The sequence below is a fragment of the Diadema setosum genome, chromosome 19 (genome assembly GCF_964275005.1).
Source record: "Diadema setosum chromosome 19, eeDiaSeto1, whole genome shotgun sequence".
Classification (NCBI taxonomy): Eukaryota; Metazoa; Echinodermata; class Echinoidea; order Diadematoida; family Diadematidae; genus Diadema; species Diadema setosum.
The window spans coordinates 25,318,779-25,333,248 of record NC_092703.1 but is presented as its reverse complement, the minus strand read 5'-3'; the positions used below and the strand labels follow the sequence as shown (position 1 = coordinate 25,333,248).

General features: G+C 43.0%; 1 protein-coding gene across 1 annotated transcript in view; it reads right to left on the bottom strand.

The window, feature by feature from the left end:
* Positions 1-637: 637 nt before the first annotated feature.
* LOC140242368 (fructosamine-3-kinase-like) overlaps positions 638-14,470 on the bottom strand; it is a 35,942-nt gene continuing 22,109 nt past the window's right edge. The window contains exons 5-6 of the mRNA XM_072322104.1: positions 1,293-1,467; positions 638-704 (exon numbers count right to left, since the gene is read on the bottom strand). Of these exons, the coding sequence (XP_072178205.1) occupies positions 638-704; positions 1,293-1,467 (242 nt within the window). The remainder of the gene's footprint in view (positions 705-1,292; positions 1,468-14,470) is intronic.

Sequence of the window (14,470 nt, the reverse complement as noted above, 5' to 3'; positions counted from 1 at the left end):
AACGGAATTCCTGGATCCGCCCCTGGATATAGTTGTCATTATGTTTACAGCTCGCTGTAACATAGAAGGAACTCATTTTGCAATGTTATTGCATTAACATACAAAAATTAACATATTAATCCGGATATGATTGATATTCGTTATATGCTCAATTACCTCAATTCCTGTAAAATTTAAAACACAGAGAGATAGTCCTTTCCAGTCTTTCATTGCAGGTCATAGAAAAGTCAAGTGTGCTTTCGGGAAAAAAAAACCCAGACAGTTAACATTATCATTTTGGTAGCAGGCATACTCTCAAGGTATAAAAGCAGCTCTTTAAAGACAAAATGCCATTGTGATGACATTGAACAATGAATATAATATGTCCATTTTTATCAATTTGAAATATTTGGTATAAAGCTGCCGAAAAACAAGAAAATTATTCAAATATGAGTGATAATCTTAAGAATAATTATCTTCAAAAGTATTTCGTGTCATGCGCCGAGTGCAGTATCATTGGAGTATTTCATTTTCTCGTTTTTGTTTTTGTTTTTGATAATGTCCTTACTTTTGAAACCATGAATATGGCGATTATATGGTTTTGCATACAGTCTCTTCGTTTGTCCTGGAGTGACAGAAGATGATAGGGGTCCTGTCCTCAACTCTGTAGAAGTTCGCGCATGGACGATAGCAGCTCATCTCGAAAATTTGGTCCCAGGTGGTTCCTGTCCAGAGAAGCAACATAAAAACGTCTCATTGCAAGATTAATTCAATAATTACAGCAGTCGTTGATGATCCTGAAAAGGTCACTGTTTGTGTGTAATGATTTTATTAATCGCTCTTTTTTCTTTAAATTCTTACAGATATTTGATATCCCACACATTCCTAAGCTTGTTCTCACCAACAGGCCTATACCACCCGATCTCCAGATGCGAGGAAATCCAACACGATTGTTTATTCAACGAACACTGGACGAAGCTTATTCGCAATACAGAGTGGCATTCTTTCAGACATGAACAGATTTAGTTGTTGCTATTTACATGTGTTTCTCATTCTTGTTAAAAGAACATAGATGAACATGAAAAATGTAGAGATTATCAGGATCTATCGCATCTTCTTTTGATATAGCAAAAAAAAAAGTGATTGGTTATTATACTACACCCCCGGTGACATATAGGATAACAACAATTGCCAATCTACCTAATCTACGTAGGAAACGTGTTGAAAATTGGCCAATTGGCCATGGAATATGCATATGGAATTCTGTGCTTTAAAAATGAATCTTGCACAAGAGTAACAATTTCCGTGCTTACCAATTATTGAGGTAGTAAAACAGGCCGTACAACCGCTGCCTCCGCTGGAACCCTGTTGCCATGGGAACGTGTTGATGGTAAGCTCGGAAGAAGTCGGGATGAAACTCCTGGAATATCCGAGTGGTGGCAAGCTCGTACTCGTGGTGGGCGTAAACACTTGCCGCATCGTAGATGACTGCATGGTTGTTTGAAGGGGAAGTCCAGACGATTTCCATAATTTCACATCATGTAGTATAATAAATCCATTTATATAGATTTGTATAATTCATTATGGTCCTTGAGTATAGAAAACAATACTCAGAAAAAAAGAAATTACACTGAGCAAGTGTTGGTTCCAATCCTTATAGCAAGCAGCGGGTACTGCGTGTATTTTTCAAATTCATGAAATTCTTCCGTCGAGATGTTTTCATTGCAACTGATTGACAAATTGCCCTACATCGACGTAAATAAGCACTGAATTGATCAGTGTTTTAGTAGTAGCCATGATAAAAAAAAAAAAAAAAAAAAAAATCATGGGCGTACATACTCAAGCAGGATTGGAACCCACGACCTCCTGATCACCGGACAGGCGTCATCTCCACTAGAACCAACACTTGCTGTCGGGCGGAAGCTCGATGGTCTAGTGGAGATGACGCCTGTCCGGAGATCAGGAGGTCGTAGGTTCCAATCTTGCTGGAGTATGTACGCCCATGATTTATTTTTTATCATGGCTAATCCTAAAACACTGATCAATTCAGTGCTTATTTACGTCGATGTAGGGCAATTTTTCAATCAGTTGCAATGAAAACATTTCGACGGAAGAATTTCATGAATATGAATAATCACGCAGTACCCGCTGCTCGCTACAAGGATTAGAACCAACACTTGCTGTCGGGCGGAAGCTCGCTGGTCTGGTGGAGATGACGCCATTCCGGAGATAAGGAGGTCGTAGGTTCCAATCCTGCTCGAGTATGTATACGCCCATGATTTTTTTTTTTTTTTTTTGTTATCATGGCTTCTACTAAAACACTGATCAATTCAGTGCTTATTTACGTCGATGTAGGGCAATTTGTCAATCAGTTGCAATGAAAACACCTCGACGGAAGAATTTCATGAATTTGAATAATTACGCAGTACCCGCTGCTTGCTATAAGGATTAGAACCAACACTTGCTGTCGGGCGGAAGCTCGGTGGTCTAGTGGAGATGACGCCTGTCCGGAGATCAGGAGGTCGTAGGTTCGAATTCTGCTCGAGTGTGTACGCCCAAGATTTTTTTTTTTTTTTTTATCATGGCTACTACTAAAACACTGATCAATTCCGTGCTTATTTACGTCGATGTAGGGCAATTTGTCAATCAGTTGCAATGTTTAACATGTGCATTGTATATTGATTCGAATCTTACTGTATTACTCCTTTCCTTATTTGCTTGTTTATAGCATTTGCTTCTCTGATTTTTTAGTGTATACTCCATTGATATCTCTACTTCCAGGACATATTATAAGACACACAGAATGTTCATTCTACGATGGTATATTTTATCCCTGGTGATGAATGAAAATAACAGAACGCAGGAATCATATTTTTTTTTTCTCTTTAGAAACAAAATGACTCAGTACCATGATCTATGAAACAAACTTTGACATAATCGGGTAATACAAAGATAAACATAAAGGCCTGACTACATTGTAATCATTGCAAATATGTATTGATGTTATCTCAAGGTTGACTTTAAACAAAGACTTGTTTATTATCAGAAAGAAAAAAAATGGGTAATTTGGCATTTGGCGGGTGCTATGGATTACATCACCTTATTCGTAAAAAACAGTCATGGTCCATGACTAATTAGATTTCATACCCACCAACACAGCTAACAAATCGTATCGATATTACTCAAAATAATTATAATGTATTTACACTGAAATCATCCGTAAGATAAAAATTCGTGAACGGAATGATTCATAGCCTTGTTTCGATGTAATCATTTCTTCTTCTTCTTCTTCTTCTTCTTGGAGAAGGACGCCCCCTTCATGAGCTCCTGTAAGTTCAAAAATTTCACGCTCTGACCACTTGGTCACCTGATTATAACTCTCATTTATGTGAGAGACGGTTTCGTAGCAGTACCTAGTCCACCCACAAAATATACAGTATATGTGTATTTGTTGTATATAAAAGGGTTTTTCATCTAGTATTTCTTGACTTGTGTACGCGGCCATTATGGCCAGCGAGGCTGCACAGGTCACCCGGGACCAGCCGGGGACTAGTACCTCGCATCCAGCCCGCACCAGCTGCTTCCAATGCTCCCGCTACGCCAACGGAGCCCTTCAGCTCCGTGAGCAGGGACAGTGGAATCTATTTCGCTGACATGCCAGATGTTTCAATTCATAAGTATGTGAAAGCTCTCTCATTGACTACCTCTGCCGGATCTATTATCTCTGCATCACGCATAAGCAATCAGCGCATTGCTGTTTACCTGAAATCACGACAAGCTGTTCTAGAAGCAGTCAACAGCGGGTTGACATACCAAAACACGTTCATACAGATTAACCCCTTGGAACTGCCCACAACCAAGCTTACACTCTCTAATGTGTACCCAGAAATCCCAAATCATGTTCTGTCAAAGCATATCTCAACCTTTTGCAAAGTGGTGTCCCCAATCAGACCCATCCCCCTTGACTTCAAAGACAAAAACTTCTCCCACATCATGTCTTATAGACGCCAAGTCCAAGTCATGATTCTGCCCAATGTAACACCACCTGACCATCTGAACATAAGTTACAATGGGGGAACCTACCGTATCTTCGTGTCTACTGACTCTGTAAGGTGCTTTGAATGCGGCGGGCTTTGTCACGTAAGCCGGGCGTGCAAGAAAGTCGCAAATCAAGACCCCATCGGGAAAGGCAAATCGGACCCCAAACATCCCCCGAAAAAATCAGTAAACCAGCACCCCGACCCCACCACTGCCCCTTCAAAAACCCCTACCCACCGTACTGGCCCATTAAATGCCAACCATGACCCCACCCCTACTGAATCGCCCCACACCCAAAAAGAAAACTCCCCTACCCGCCAACTAAACGGCACTGCCCCGCCCCCTGATGACAGTAACAAATCCCCTCACCGTGACGCCCCCTCGTGTTCATCAGTCTGGGGCTCACCACCCAGACCTGTTAGGCTGTTTTCTGACGTCGTATCTAAAAGGAAACAAGACCCACCAAATTCAGCTGTGGAAACATCCCAGCTCACTGTACTTGAATCTCGAACCCCTCCACGCAAACTCATGAAAAAAGCCTCTTCTCCTACAAGTTCAAATCCCACTCCTACATCCCCAAAATCCTCCAACCCCGCCTCCTCGGAACCCCCAACCCCCGCGCGGGCGACCCCAAGACCTCCCACCCCCGTGACCCCAAGTCCAGCTACTCCCACACTAACGTCAAACCCACCTTCCCCAATCCCTTCCTCCCCTGCCTCTGTTCAGGATAGCAGCATCACCGATGCAGCTACGTGGGAAGATGCACAGGCATCCGATGACGAATCCGTTGATTGGGCATCATCCTTCCACTCGAGCCAAGGACCCCTCTCTGACAAACAACTCATTCACTTTCTGAAAGTGGTTAAGTCCCGCAAAAAACCCCTCGAAATAGCCAGGAAGTTCACCCCAAACATCCCTGGACTTGTTCGTCAACTAAGACCACTCAGAAACAATCCGCTCTTTAAAAAGAGCACACAACAGCGAATAAGTAAATTTATCAACAAACTAGACGACTGTATGTAAACATATCAGCTATGGATAGAGCCCTACATGCTTTTCTGCGTTACCTTATGACGCTGTCATTGCTCACCCTAAACTCTGGGGCTGCTCTTCACCACTGAAGAATGCTTCCATTAGCTCATACATTGATAATATTGCCTGCAATCCTGACATTGTATTTCTTCAAGGAATCAACGATTTACCTCAAAACTCCCCCTGTTGGAATGTGTGGCCATTGTACACCCCAGTGTGCACCCCAGTCGTACTCGAGGCACAGGAGTAGGGACCCTTCTAAAACAATCTGTTAATGTTGTAGACTCTGCATCTCTTTTTGAAGGCCACATCTTGTATGTTGAAGCCGACTCTAACGATACTCTATCATTTATACAATGTATCGATACCTCAAGACGACAAAATTGCTTTGGAAGCTATCCGCCGTCTTTCCGTTGACCTAACACAACATAAAGACGGTGAAATCATAATTGGAGGAGATTTTAACAGCACTCCAAATCCTTTATTAGATCGCTTCTGTACATCACAAGAGCACAGACGCAAAACATCTGACTCTCTTAAACATGTCCTAGAGAGCAACCACCTTTGTGACGTCTGGCGTAGATTACATCCCCTCGACCAGGAGTACTCCTGGCAAAGAAACAACCCCAGCATCACTAACCGCCTCTCGAAAGCTAGACTAGACCGCTTTTACACACCTTTCAACCTAATACCATCCATACACTCATGCTCTACTGTTCCCTGCGCCCTGTCAGACAATTCTGCTGTCATCCTGTAAATACCCCCCCCCCCTCTTCACAAAAAAGAACCAAGAATATTTGGCATTTTAATAACACCCTCCTTGTGGATCAAGAATATCGAAACACCATCATACAATTCTGGTCCAACTGGCGAAGTGAAAAGAGTAGCTTTCCCAACGTCTCCCTTGTAGTTTGGTGGGACTTCGGAAAAATACATATTAAATCACTCACGCAAATGTATAGTTCCAAACTTGCATCTGAAAAGAGAGAAGCTTTGATTATCACAAAAAAAAAATTGAATCTCTCCAGGCTTAATCAAATATGTCACCTGACCTCCAACAAGCCCTCGCTGAACAAAGGAATGAATCTAACTCATTACTATGTATGAACCAGGCCAGAAGAGCCCTTGTCAGATCGAGATTTAAACTCGCAATCGAAGTAGACACGAGCTCCTCATTTTTCTTTAACCTTGAAAAAATAAATTCTTCTCCTAAAACAATCAACAGAATGAGACTCCCCACACTCATTATCACTGAAAATCAAAGGGATATAAAAGCCCATGTACATGATTTTTATGAAAGCCTTTATAAACGTGTCGACACTGATCAGAACTCTTTTAAGACTATATGTGACCCTGCACCACAAAACACACAAAAAGTCGGCAGATACGGATTTTTAGTTAAGGGCAGATTCTTAAAGAGCAGACTCTAAGCTTTAAAATGATGTATAACTCAATTCAAATGGACTCCTCTAACATATCTAAATATTGGAAAGAAAGCACACGCTCTGGAAAAGTGTGAACTGAGAAAAGAGGCTCTGAAGTACAAGGTCTATTCGTGCGCTTAATCTTTACCAAGCTGTGCTAGCTGGGCAATGAAAGGGACAAACCACAGGATGTAAACCACCTGAGCAGCAACAATGAACGGATTATCAGATTATGCTGAAATTGAGCGTGTTCAATAAACACATTCTGTACATGATTAATACCAACTTTCAAAGCAGTAGCGTTGTCCTTTCAAAAGTTATTAGATTTGAAAAAAGTGAAGAGAGTGTAAAGGATTTCAAGAAATGAAAAGGGAACTCTAAGACATACCTATTCATTCTATTCTCCGCCCAAAAAGGGTTGTAGAAAAACTGCTGCAAACACACTTTCCCATTCATGTTATAATCCCAAACTAAAGAATAATGTAGAAGAAGGAAGATAGTTCTTTCAGAAAATATGAAAAACTCAAAATTGAATCAGTTGACCCATTTCCCATTTTTTGAGTCCTCACGTAAAATCAAGGGGTGCGACTTTTTGTTCGTTTTGTGATGCACGGTCACATATCATCTGATCTACCAAAACTCAATGCTGAAGACTCAACAAATCTCGATACCCCCTTCACGCCTGATGAAATTACCACAGCTATTTTACAACTCGGGAAAAAAAAGGTCCCCTGGCCTGGACGGCCTGACATCCGAGTTCTTTCAAACCTTCTGGCCCACTCTCCGAAACGACTACATTGAAGTTCTACAATATGCAATAGCCTCCGGAAGTTTACCACCAATCTTCCGAAGAGCTGTAATTACTCTTATCCCAAAGAAGGGAGATCTAGCAGATATCGCCAATTGGCGTCCTGTATCTCTTCTAAATACAGACTATAAGATATTTGCCAAAGTGCTTGCTAACAGACTAAAACTGTGTGTTGATGAAATTATTCTTGAAGATCAAACTTATTGTGTACCGGGCCGCACCATACATGATAATTTACACCTAACCCGAGATGTAATTAACTATGCCAACTATAACAATACTCGACTTGCAATCGTTAATCTTGATCAAAAGAAAGCTTTTGATAATGTGAGTCATGCTTTTCTTTTTAACACCATGAAAACCATGGGTATCGGCGACTCATTTATCTCCGGTATCAAACTCTTGTACGAAAACGCCGAGGGCATGGTCAAAGTGCATGGGTCCCTTACTGCACCGTTTTCCCTACAAAAGGGCACCCGACAAGGCTGACCACTATCCGGCCTTCTGTACTCCATTGCCACTGAGCCCTTTCTTCACACATTCAGGCACAGACTCAATGGCCACAGCTTTCTATTACCTAACACCAGCACGTGTGTTTCAGTGTCAGCGTACGCTGACGATATATCTATTTGTGTTACCACTGACACTGCCTTTGATATTATTCATGATGTGTATTGCATATTCAGTAAGTCATCCGCAGCATGTCTTAACTATGACAAGTCACAGGGACTGTGGCTTGGCCAATGGGCAAATCGTAGCGACAAACCCCTCGGATTTAAATGGAGTAATGAGGGGCTTGTCATCCTCGGAGTACACTTGGGTAGTAACAACAAACACATGAACTGTAACTGGATCAAATGTAAGGAAAAACTTAGCAAAACTCTGTCTCGTTGGAGTTCACTCTCCAAAAGTCTCCCTCTCAAAGGCAGAACTTTAGTTGCCAATCAACAAGCTGCCTCCAAAACATTCCATTGCCATGACTGAGTTGTAGAGTAGTATGTATACTGCATGTGTATGTGTGTGTGTGTGTTGTGTGTGTGTGTGTGTGAGTGTGTATATACTATGTACGTATTAATGTGATGGTTTTTTTTTTTATTTACTTGATTCCACACAGAACCAGTTGTAATATATGTTGCTATTGCAAAGTTGTATTTTCATGTGTAGGCAACCTAACACAAGCACAAGATGCTTTCAAGGCTGCCTGGCTCTCATTGTAAACGCCATTATTACATTTATTGTGTTTTATTTTGCCGAATAAATGGCCTAAATTGGCCTCAATCAATCAAATCAATTGTCTCGCTATTTTTTCACCACCCCAGTGTGTTCTGTCTGAATTACAAGACATGCTTGTCAACTTTATTTGGTGTAACAAAAGACATCTGTTCAAGAAACAAACCCTGTTTCAGGAACGGGAAAAAGGTGGACTTGGTCTAGCTTGTCTCTGAAGATAATTGAAAGGTAAAAGAGTGATTTTGATAGCTGAAGTTTGAAGTATAATGTGTAATATGCGGAATTATGTCCCCTCGTCCCCATTGTGAATTGTAATGATGATGATGTTGTAGATCTAATTGTCTGCTGTATATTTTGAGATTAGGGCACATTTGAGAGGCCCCTTGTGATATTTCTGTATTTGTATACAAATGGCTAAAGCAGGCTGTTTGAGTGTACACATGAAGGGTTTGTTTGCAAAAACCGATAAGTCCATTTTTGAAGATTTTGAAGTACGATCTCTGGCACAAAGTACAAAATAATACCTTTTAATGATATATTGATCACTACATATAAAGGTATATTTTTAAAGTTATGGTCAAAAGAAGCAAAAAATTTCTTATTATTTTCTTTATTTTTCTTGACCTTTAATCGCATATATCTCCATTTGGCAAATATGGACTTATCGGTTTTTGCAAACAAACTCTTCACATAATGTCCTTATTATGTTAGTGAGTTGGTGATAGTAATAAGATGAAAGTATTATAAAAGATGATATGGTAAGACAGTTGTCCCGTAAGATGTTGTTTATAATGTTTTTTTTCAGACGGCTGTTAAGGGTATAGTGGAGCTTGGCCCACATGGATAAGGCTTTGAAGCTCACACAATCACCGGGTCGAGACTCCACAGGTGTCTCCTGCTCAGCCGCTGCCTGACTCGTTTGCCCGGATTTCCCTGACCCGTTTGCCCGGATTTCCCTCGCCGAGTTCGAGACACACCCCTCCACAATAATGCCAGTTACACCGGGCTGGATCCGTCGCCTTCGCTAAACCACAGTCGACCAGTCGAAGGACGTCGTTGTCGATCCGACATACTCTCCAAGTACTCCGCGTTCCCCGTCTCCAAGGACACAAGGTTGTCGTCCCATATATGGAGAACGCCGATCCGCGAAGTAAAGTCAGTATAACGAAACCCCTCATTATATTTTGATTAACCGGAACCACAAGTTGGACTGAACTGAACTCTGAACGCTGACCGACATTATGGTCAGGGATATGATTTGTTGTGGCAAGCCACATGCCCACGCCGTCTCATAATTATGCCAATATTGTGAGAAGTGTTATAGTACTTGGTTACTCAGTTAGTTTATAAGTCGAAAGATTATTGAGAGTCAATAGTTTTGGAGTTAGAAGGTTGTTAGTATTTGACGCATGGGATAACAGTCATTTAATCAGCGTGATCTGTTTAAGTTCTGAGCTCAGAAGATTATTATATTGTATGACCGGATGTATGATTTGAAGGCGTGATTCCGCCTTAATAAATGCACACATAATTTCAACGGTACTTTATCTCTTCATATATTTCATTTCGGGTGATCAAACTGCCTCATCTAGATCAATAAGCTAGTTCACGTGTAACACACTGTGACAATTTGGGGGCATGTCCGGGAATTATTTGATCATAACTTTACCCGAGTTTTGATGTATTATGGAAGGATCATTGGACTGACGTATTTTGTGTGTAACCATTTTCTAAGTTGCAGTTAGCATAAGGGCTCTTGCAAGTACAGCTGGCCTAGCGGAACCACGGACACGCCAGTGCACCATCACTGCTAGCATCCGGCACGCGCGGCAAGGACAAGCGCAAGCAATTAGCCCACTTCTGTTATTGGTGACTTACCAAATTATGCAAGAATTGCTAACAATTGCGTTACTTAACATAGTTTTCTAACACCTGATTGTGAGACACCCAGGGTAAAAGTGAGATACTGATAATTCAACTGGTATAAGTGTAATCTGTAGGGCTCATTATGGGTTTGATATTTATTGATATATTGATATTGGAAAGGAACTGGGTATGTCAGGAGAGGACCTTCAAAAATTTGTAGACACTAGGGAGAAGTTAAAAAGAGACGAACGTCAGGCAAATAGGGAAGATAGAAAACAGGAGGAGAGGATCCTAGAAAAAAAAAACGCATACAAAATCAGAGACTTTCTGAGAGTATGGATAGCACGGAGCAGGACAACAGCCGTCGTTGGGCACCATTCCCTAAGCTCCCCCCCCCCTTTTTTTCAGAAGGGAAAGATATTATGGATGCGTATTTAAGCCGATTTGAAAAATACGCAGAAAGTCAGTCCTGGCCGAGGACTAGTTGGGCAATCAGTCTTAGTGCGCTGTTGCAGGGCAAGGCCCTTGATGTGTATTGTAGGCTTCCAGTTGATAAAGCCGATGATTATGATGCTCTAAAAGAGGCACTGTTGAGGAGGTTTGAACTTACCTGCGATGATTTCCGCAAAAAGTTTCGGTACTCTAACCCAGAGCAGGGGGAGACACCCAGCCAGTTTGTAGTTCGATTAGAACATTGCTTGAGTCGTTGGATAGAATTGTCTGAGACAAAACGGACATATGAAGGCTTAGTACACAATGTTGTTGAGACAGCAGCTTCTTGATAGAAGGGGAACCCCTTTGGCATTGTTTCTCAAGGAAAGGAACCCAAGACTCTTTCCGAGATGAGTAGCCTGGCAGACACGTATGTACAGGCGCATGGTGGTCATTTTGGTGTCGCTAAGTTGAGTAAGAGTGACAAGAAGGCTAAACCACTAGCAAGTAGACCCCCTAATCAGCCTAGTGAAGGGCAAAGTCGTACAGGGAATCCCAGTCGGAGTCCGCCTACGAATAGGCGTAGAGTCGGCCCATGCTTTATCTGTGATAAGATGGGTCATGTACCTTCTAGGTGTAGACTGAAGCCTCAAGCTGCTAGTCTTGTGAGTACGCAAGGTCATAGAGGTCGCAAGCAGAGTCCGAGTAGGCAGTCAGATAAACCCCCTACGAAGGATATGCCCCCGAAGTTGAGAATGCTCAGGCGTCGTGTCCGACTTGTTCCCATGCTATGCAAGATAGTAGTCATAGGCGCGAGACAGGCGGGTTGTTGTTGACCTCATTTGATAGCCAGGAATTGAAGGGAGAACCAGCTCCCAGGGAAAAGATTAAAGAAATCCCATTGATGTGTGCTGCATGTCAGCGTCATTGGCGGAGTCAGTTACCTGTAGTAGATGGTAGGATTGGATCCAGGAAGGTAGCTGTGCTTCGTGATACGGGCTGTTCGGGCGTAGTAGTGAGGAAATCTCTTGTGACTTCTGATCAGTTCACAGGTAAACATAGACAATGTCTTTTGATTGACGGAACTGTGCGTCAATTTCCAGTGGCCCGCGTCCACATTAGTTCCCCATTGTTTGTAGGTACTATACAGAGGCCTTATGCATGGAGACGCCGGTCTTCGATGTCATAATAGGTAACATTGAGAATGTTCACTTGGTCAGTGACCCCCATCCAGGTTGGAAGGATGATGATGGTAGTAATAGTACTAGTGTAGGCATGGCTGTGCAGACAAGATCTCAGAGTCGGGAATCAAAGCGCCCGCAACGCCCTCTTGTTGTTCCATCGGAAATTCCAAATGTATCCCCGGAACAAATCAGGCAGGAAACGGCAACCGATCCCACTTTGAAAAAAGCCAGGGAGCTTGCTCAGGTTAGGTTGTCAGATGAAGAGAGGAGAGATACGCACTTCGTCTTCGAAGACGGACTGTTGTATAGGATATTCCAGCCTAAAAGCCAGACTAGTAATTCGGTGAAACAGCTGGTAGTGCCGAGGCCATTTCGAAAGGCAGTGTTGTCCCTTGCTCATGAAGGTATCATGCATGAGTGGTCATCAAGGCATAGGTAAGACTACAGAAAAGGTTTTGTCTTGTTTTTTCTGGCCTGGCATTCATGCTGATGTTGCTCGTTTCTGTCGCTCTTGCGATATTTGTCAAAGGACGGTGCCAAAGGGAAGAGTTCCCAAGGTACCACTTGGGCAGATGCCAGGTATTGACACACCTTTTCTCCGAATAGCTATCGATATAGTAGGTCCTATCCACCCCACGACGACCAGGAAGAACCGATACATCCTGACGATCGTCGACTATGCATCTCGATATCCGGAGGCTGTTGCACTACCCAACATCGAAACTACCACAGTAGCAGAGGCTATGGTCGAGGTGTTTTGCCGGGTAGGTGTGCCTCATGAGATACTAACAGATCGAGGTAGTCAATTCACGTCTGACATGATGCGAGAAGTTAGTAGGTTACTGTCCATTCGACAAATAACCACCACCCAATACCATCCGTTGTGCAACGGATTAGTCGAAAGATTTAACCAGACATTGAAACAAATCTTGAAGAGAGTCTGTGCTGATCGTCTTCACGATTGGGACAGATACTTGGGACCAGTGTTGTTAGCATACCGGTCCGCCCCCAGGCCTCGCTTAGTTACTCGCCATTTGAGTTGATCTATGGTAGGCAGGTGAGAGGTCCCCTAGAGATTCTGAAGGATGTGGAGTGGTCAGACTCATGACCCAGAGTTGAAGACCACGTACCAGTACGTAGTCGATCTCAAAGAGAGGCTGAAGAGTACACTTACAGCAGCGGTTCACGAGGAACTACGTAGGACAACATCCAGGAATAGGATTAAGCACGAATTTATAACTTTCGCCTTAAGCACGAATTCATACCTTTCGCCTTAGCTTTGTCCAACGGTTTCTGAACCTCTTTCCTCAACCCGCGTACAAAATGTGCTCATAGAATCTCCAAAAGTATAAGAATCTCAAACTAGACTGTCAACTTTTTCTCACTAATCTAGAACCAAAACATTATCATAGCCTGTCACCCTTTCATGCTGAACTACTAAGTGCTTGGAGAATATCCGGAGCTCATATTGAAGCGTCGTCCCTCTCCTTCAACCATGTGATGAACACACCCCTGAACCATCCCCTACTAATTCCAAGTTCAGTAGTAGGTCACACGGCTTTCCCTGCTAGACTCTTCGCAAGTGGTACCAAACTCGTCAAAGATCTCATCAACCCGACCCATGGCAAGTGACCCCCAGCCAGCGATATCAAGCTCCCACCACTTCTACGACGATCTTCACTCCGCCTTCTTGATCACGAACTTTCCCACCTACACGAATCTCTCATCGAACACTTCCCTGCTCTCTTCACCACTGACGGACTTCGATCACCCACACATCCCCCTCATCACATCTCCGCAGGCATTGTTTCCCCATTTCCGGCCAGAACCAGTGACAATCGAAACTTCCTCATCATGCCCACCCTTCCATTTATCGCAACCTGAACAAATCAGTGAACTCTTTGCCGTCATTCACCTCAACAGCCTGGCATGAAAACGGCGTGATGTCACCAACAAAGACGATTCACTGGTCTGACATTCATCGTCCCCCCTCCTCCAAACGAGATGGAGATATACAGTATAAACTGTTGCACAATGTCCTGTCACCACTCACAGTCCTCCACCACTTCAACCCTGACATTTCACCAATGTGTGGATGGTGCGACGATGGGGGGACCATTCTTCACCTGTTTCTCACCTGCGAGGCCATACAACCTGTCGTGGACCTTCTCCACAATCTGCTATCGCGTCTTCTGCCTACGGTCAAGCTAGACTTCGACCTCTACTGGACACTGGTCCCACACGCGCGAGGTCAAAGCAGGGAAGCCGTGTGCCTATCCAATTATCTGATCATCAGCCTAAAGAGCAACCTCTATTGGCTCTATCCTACCTCTCGGTTCCTAGACCCGATCCCCTTTTGGACAACAACAACAACAACAACAACAAAAGAACAGGATCACTCTTGAATATGAATTTCATAAGCTACAGAACAACACGAGCACCATCACAAAACGATGGTCTCACAATAACTCACTCTT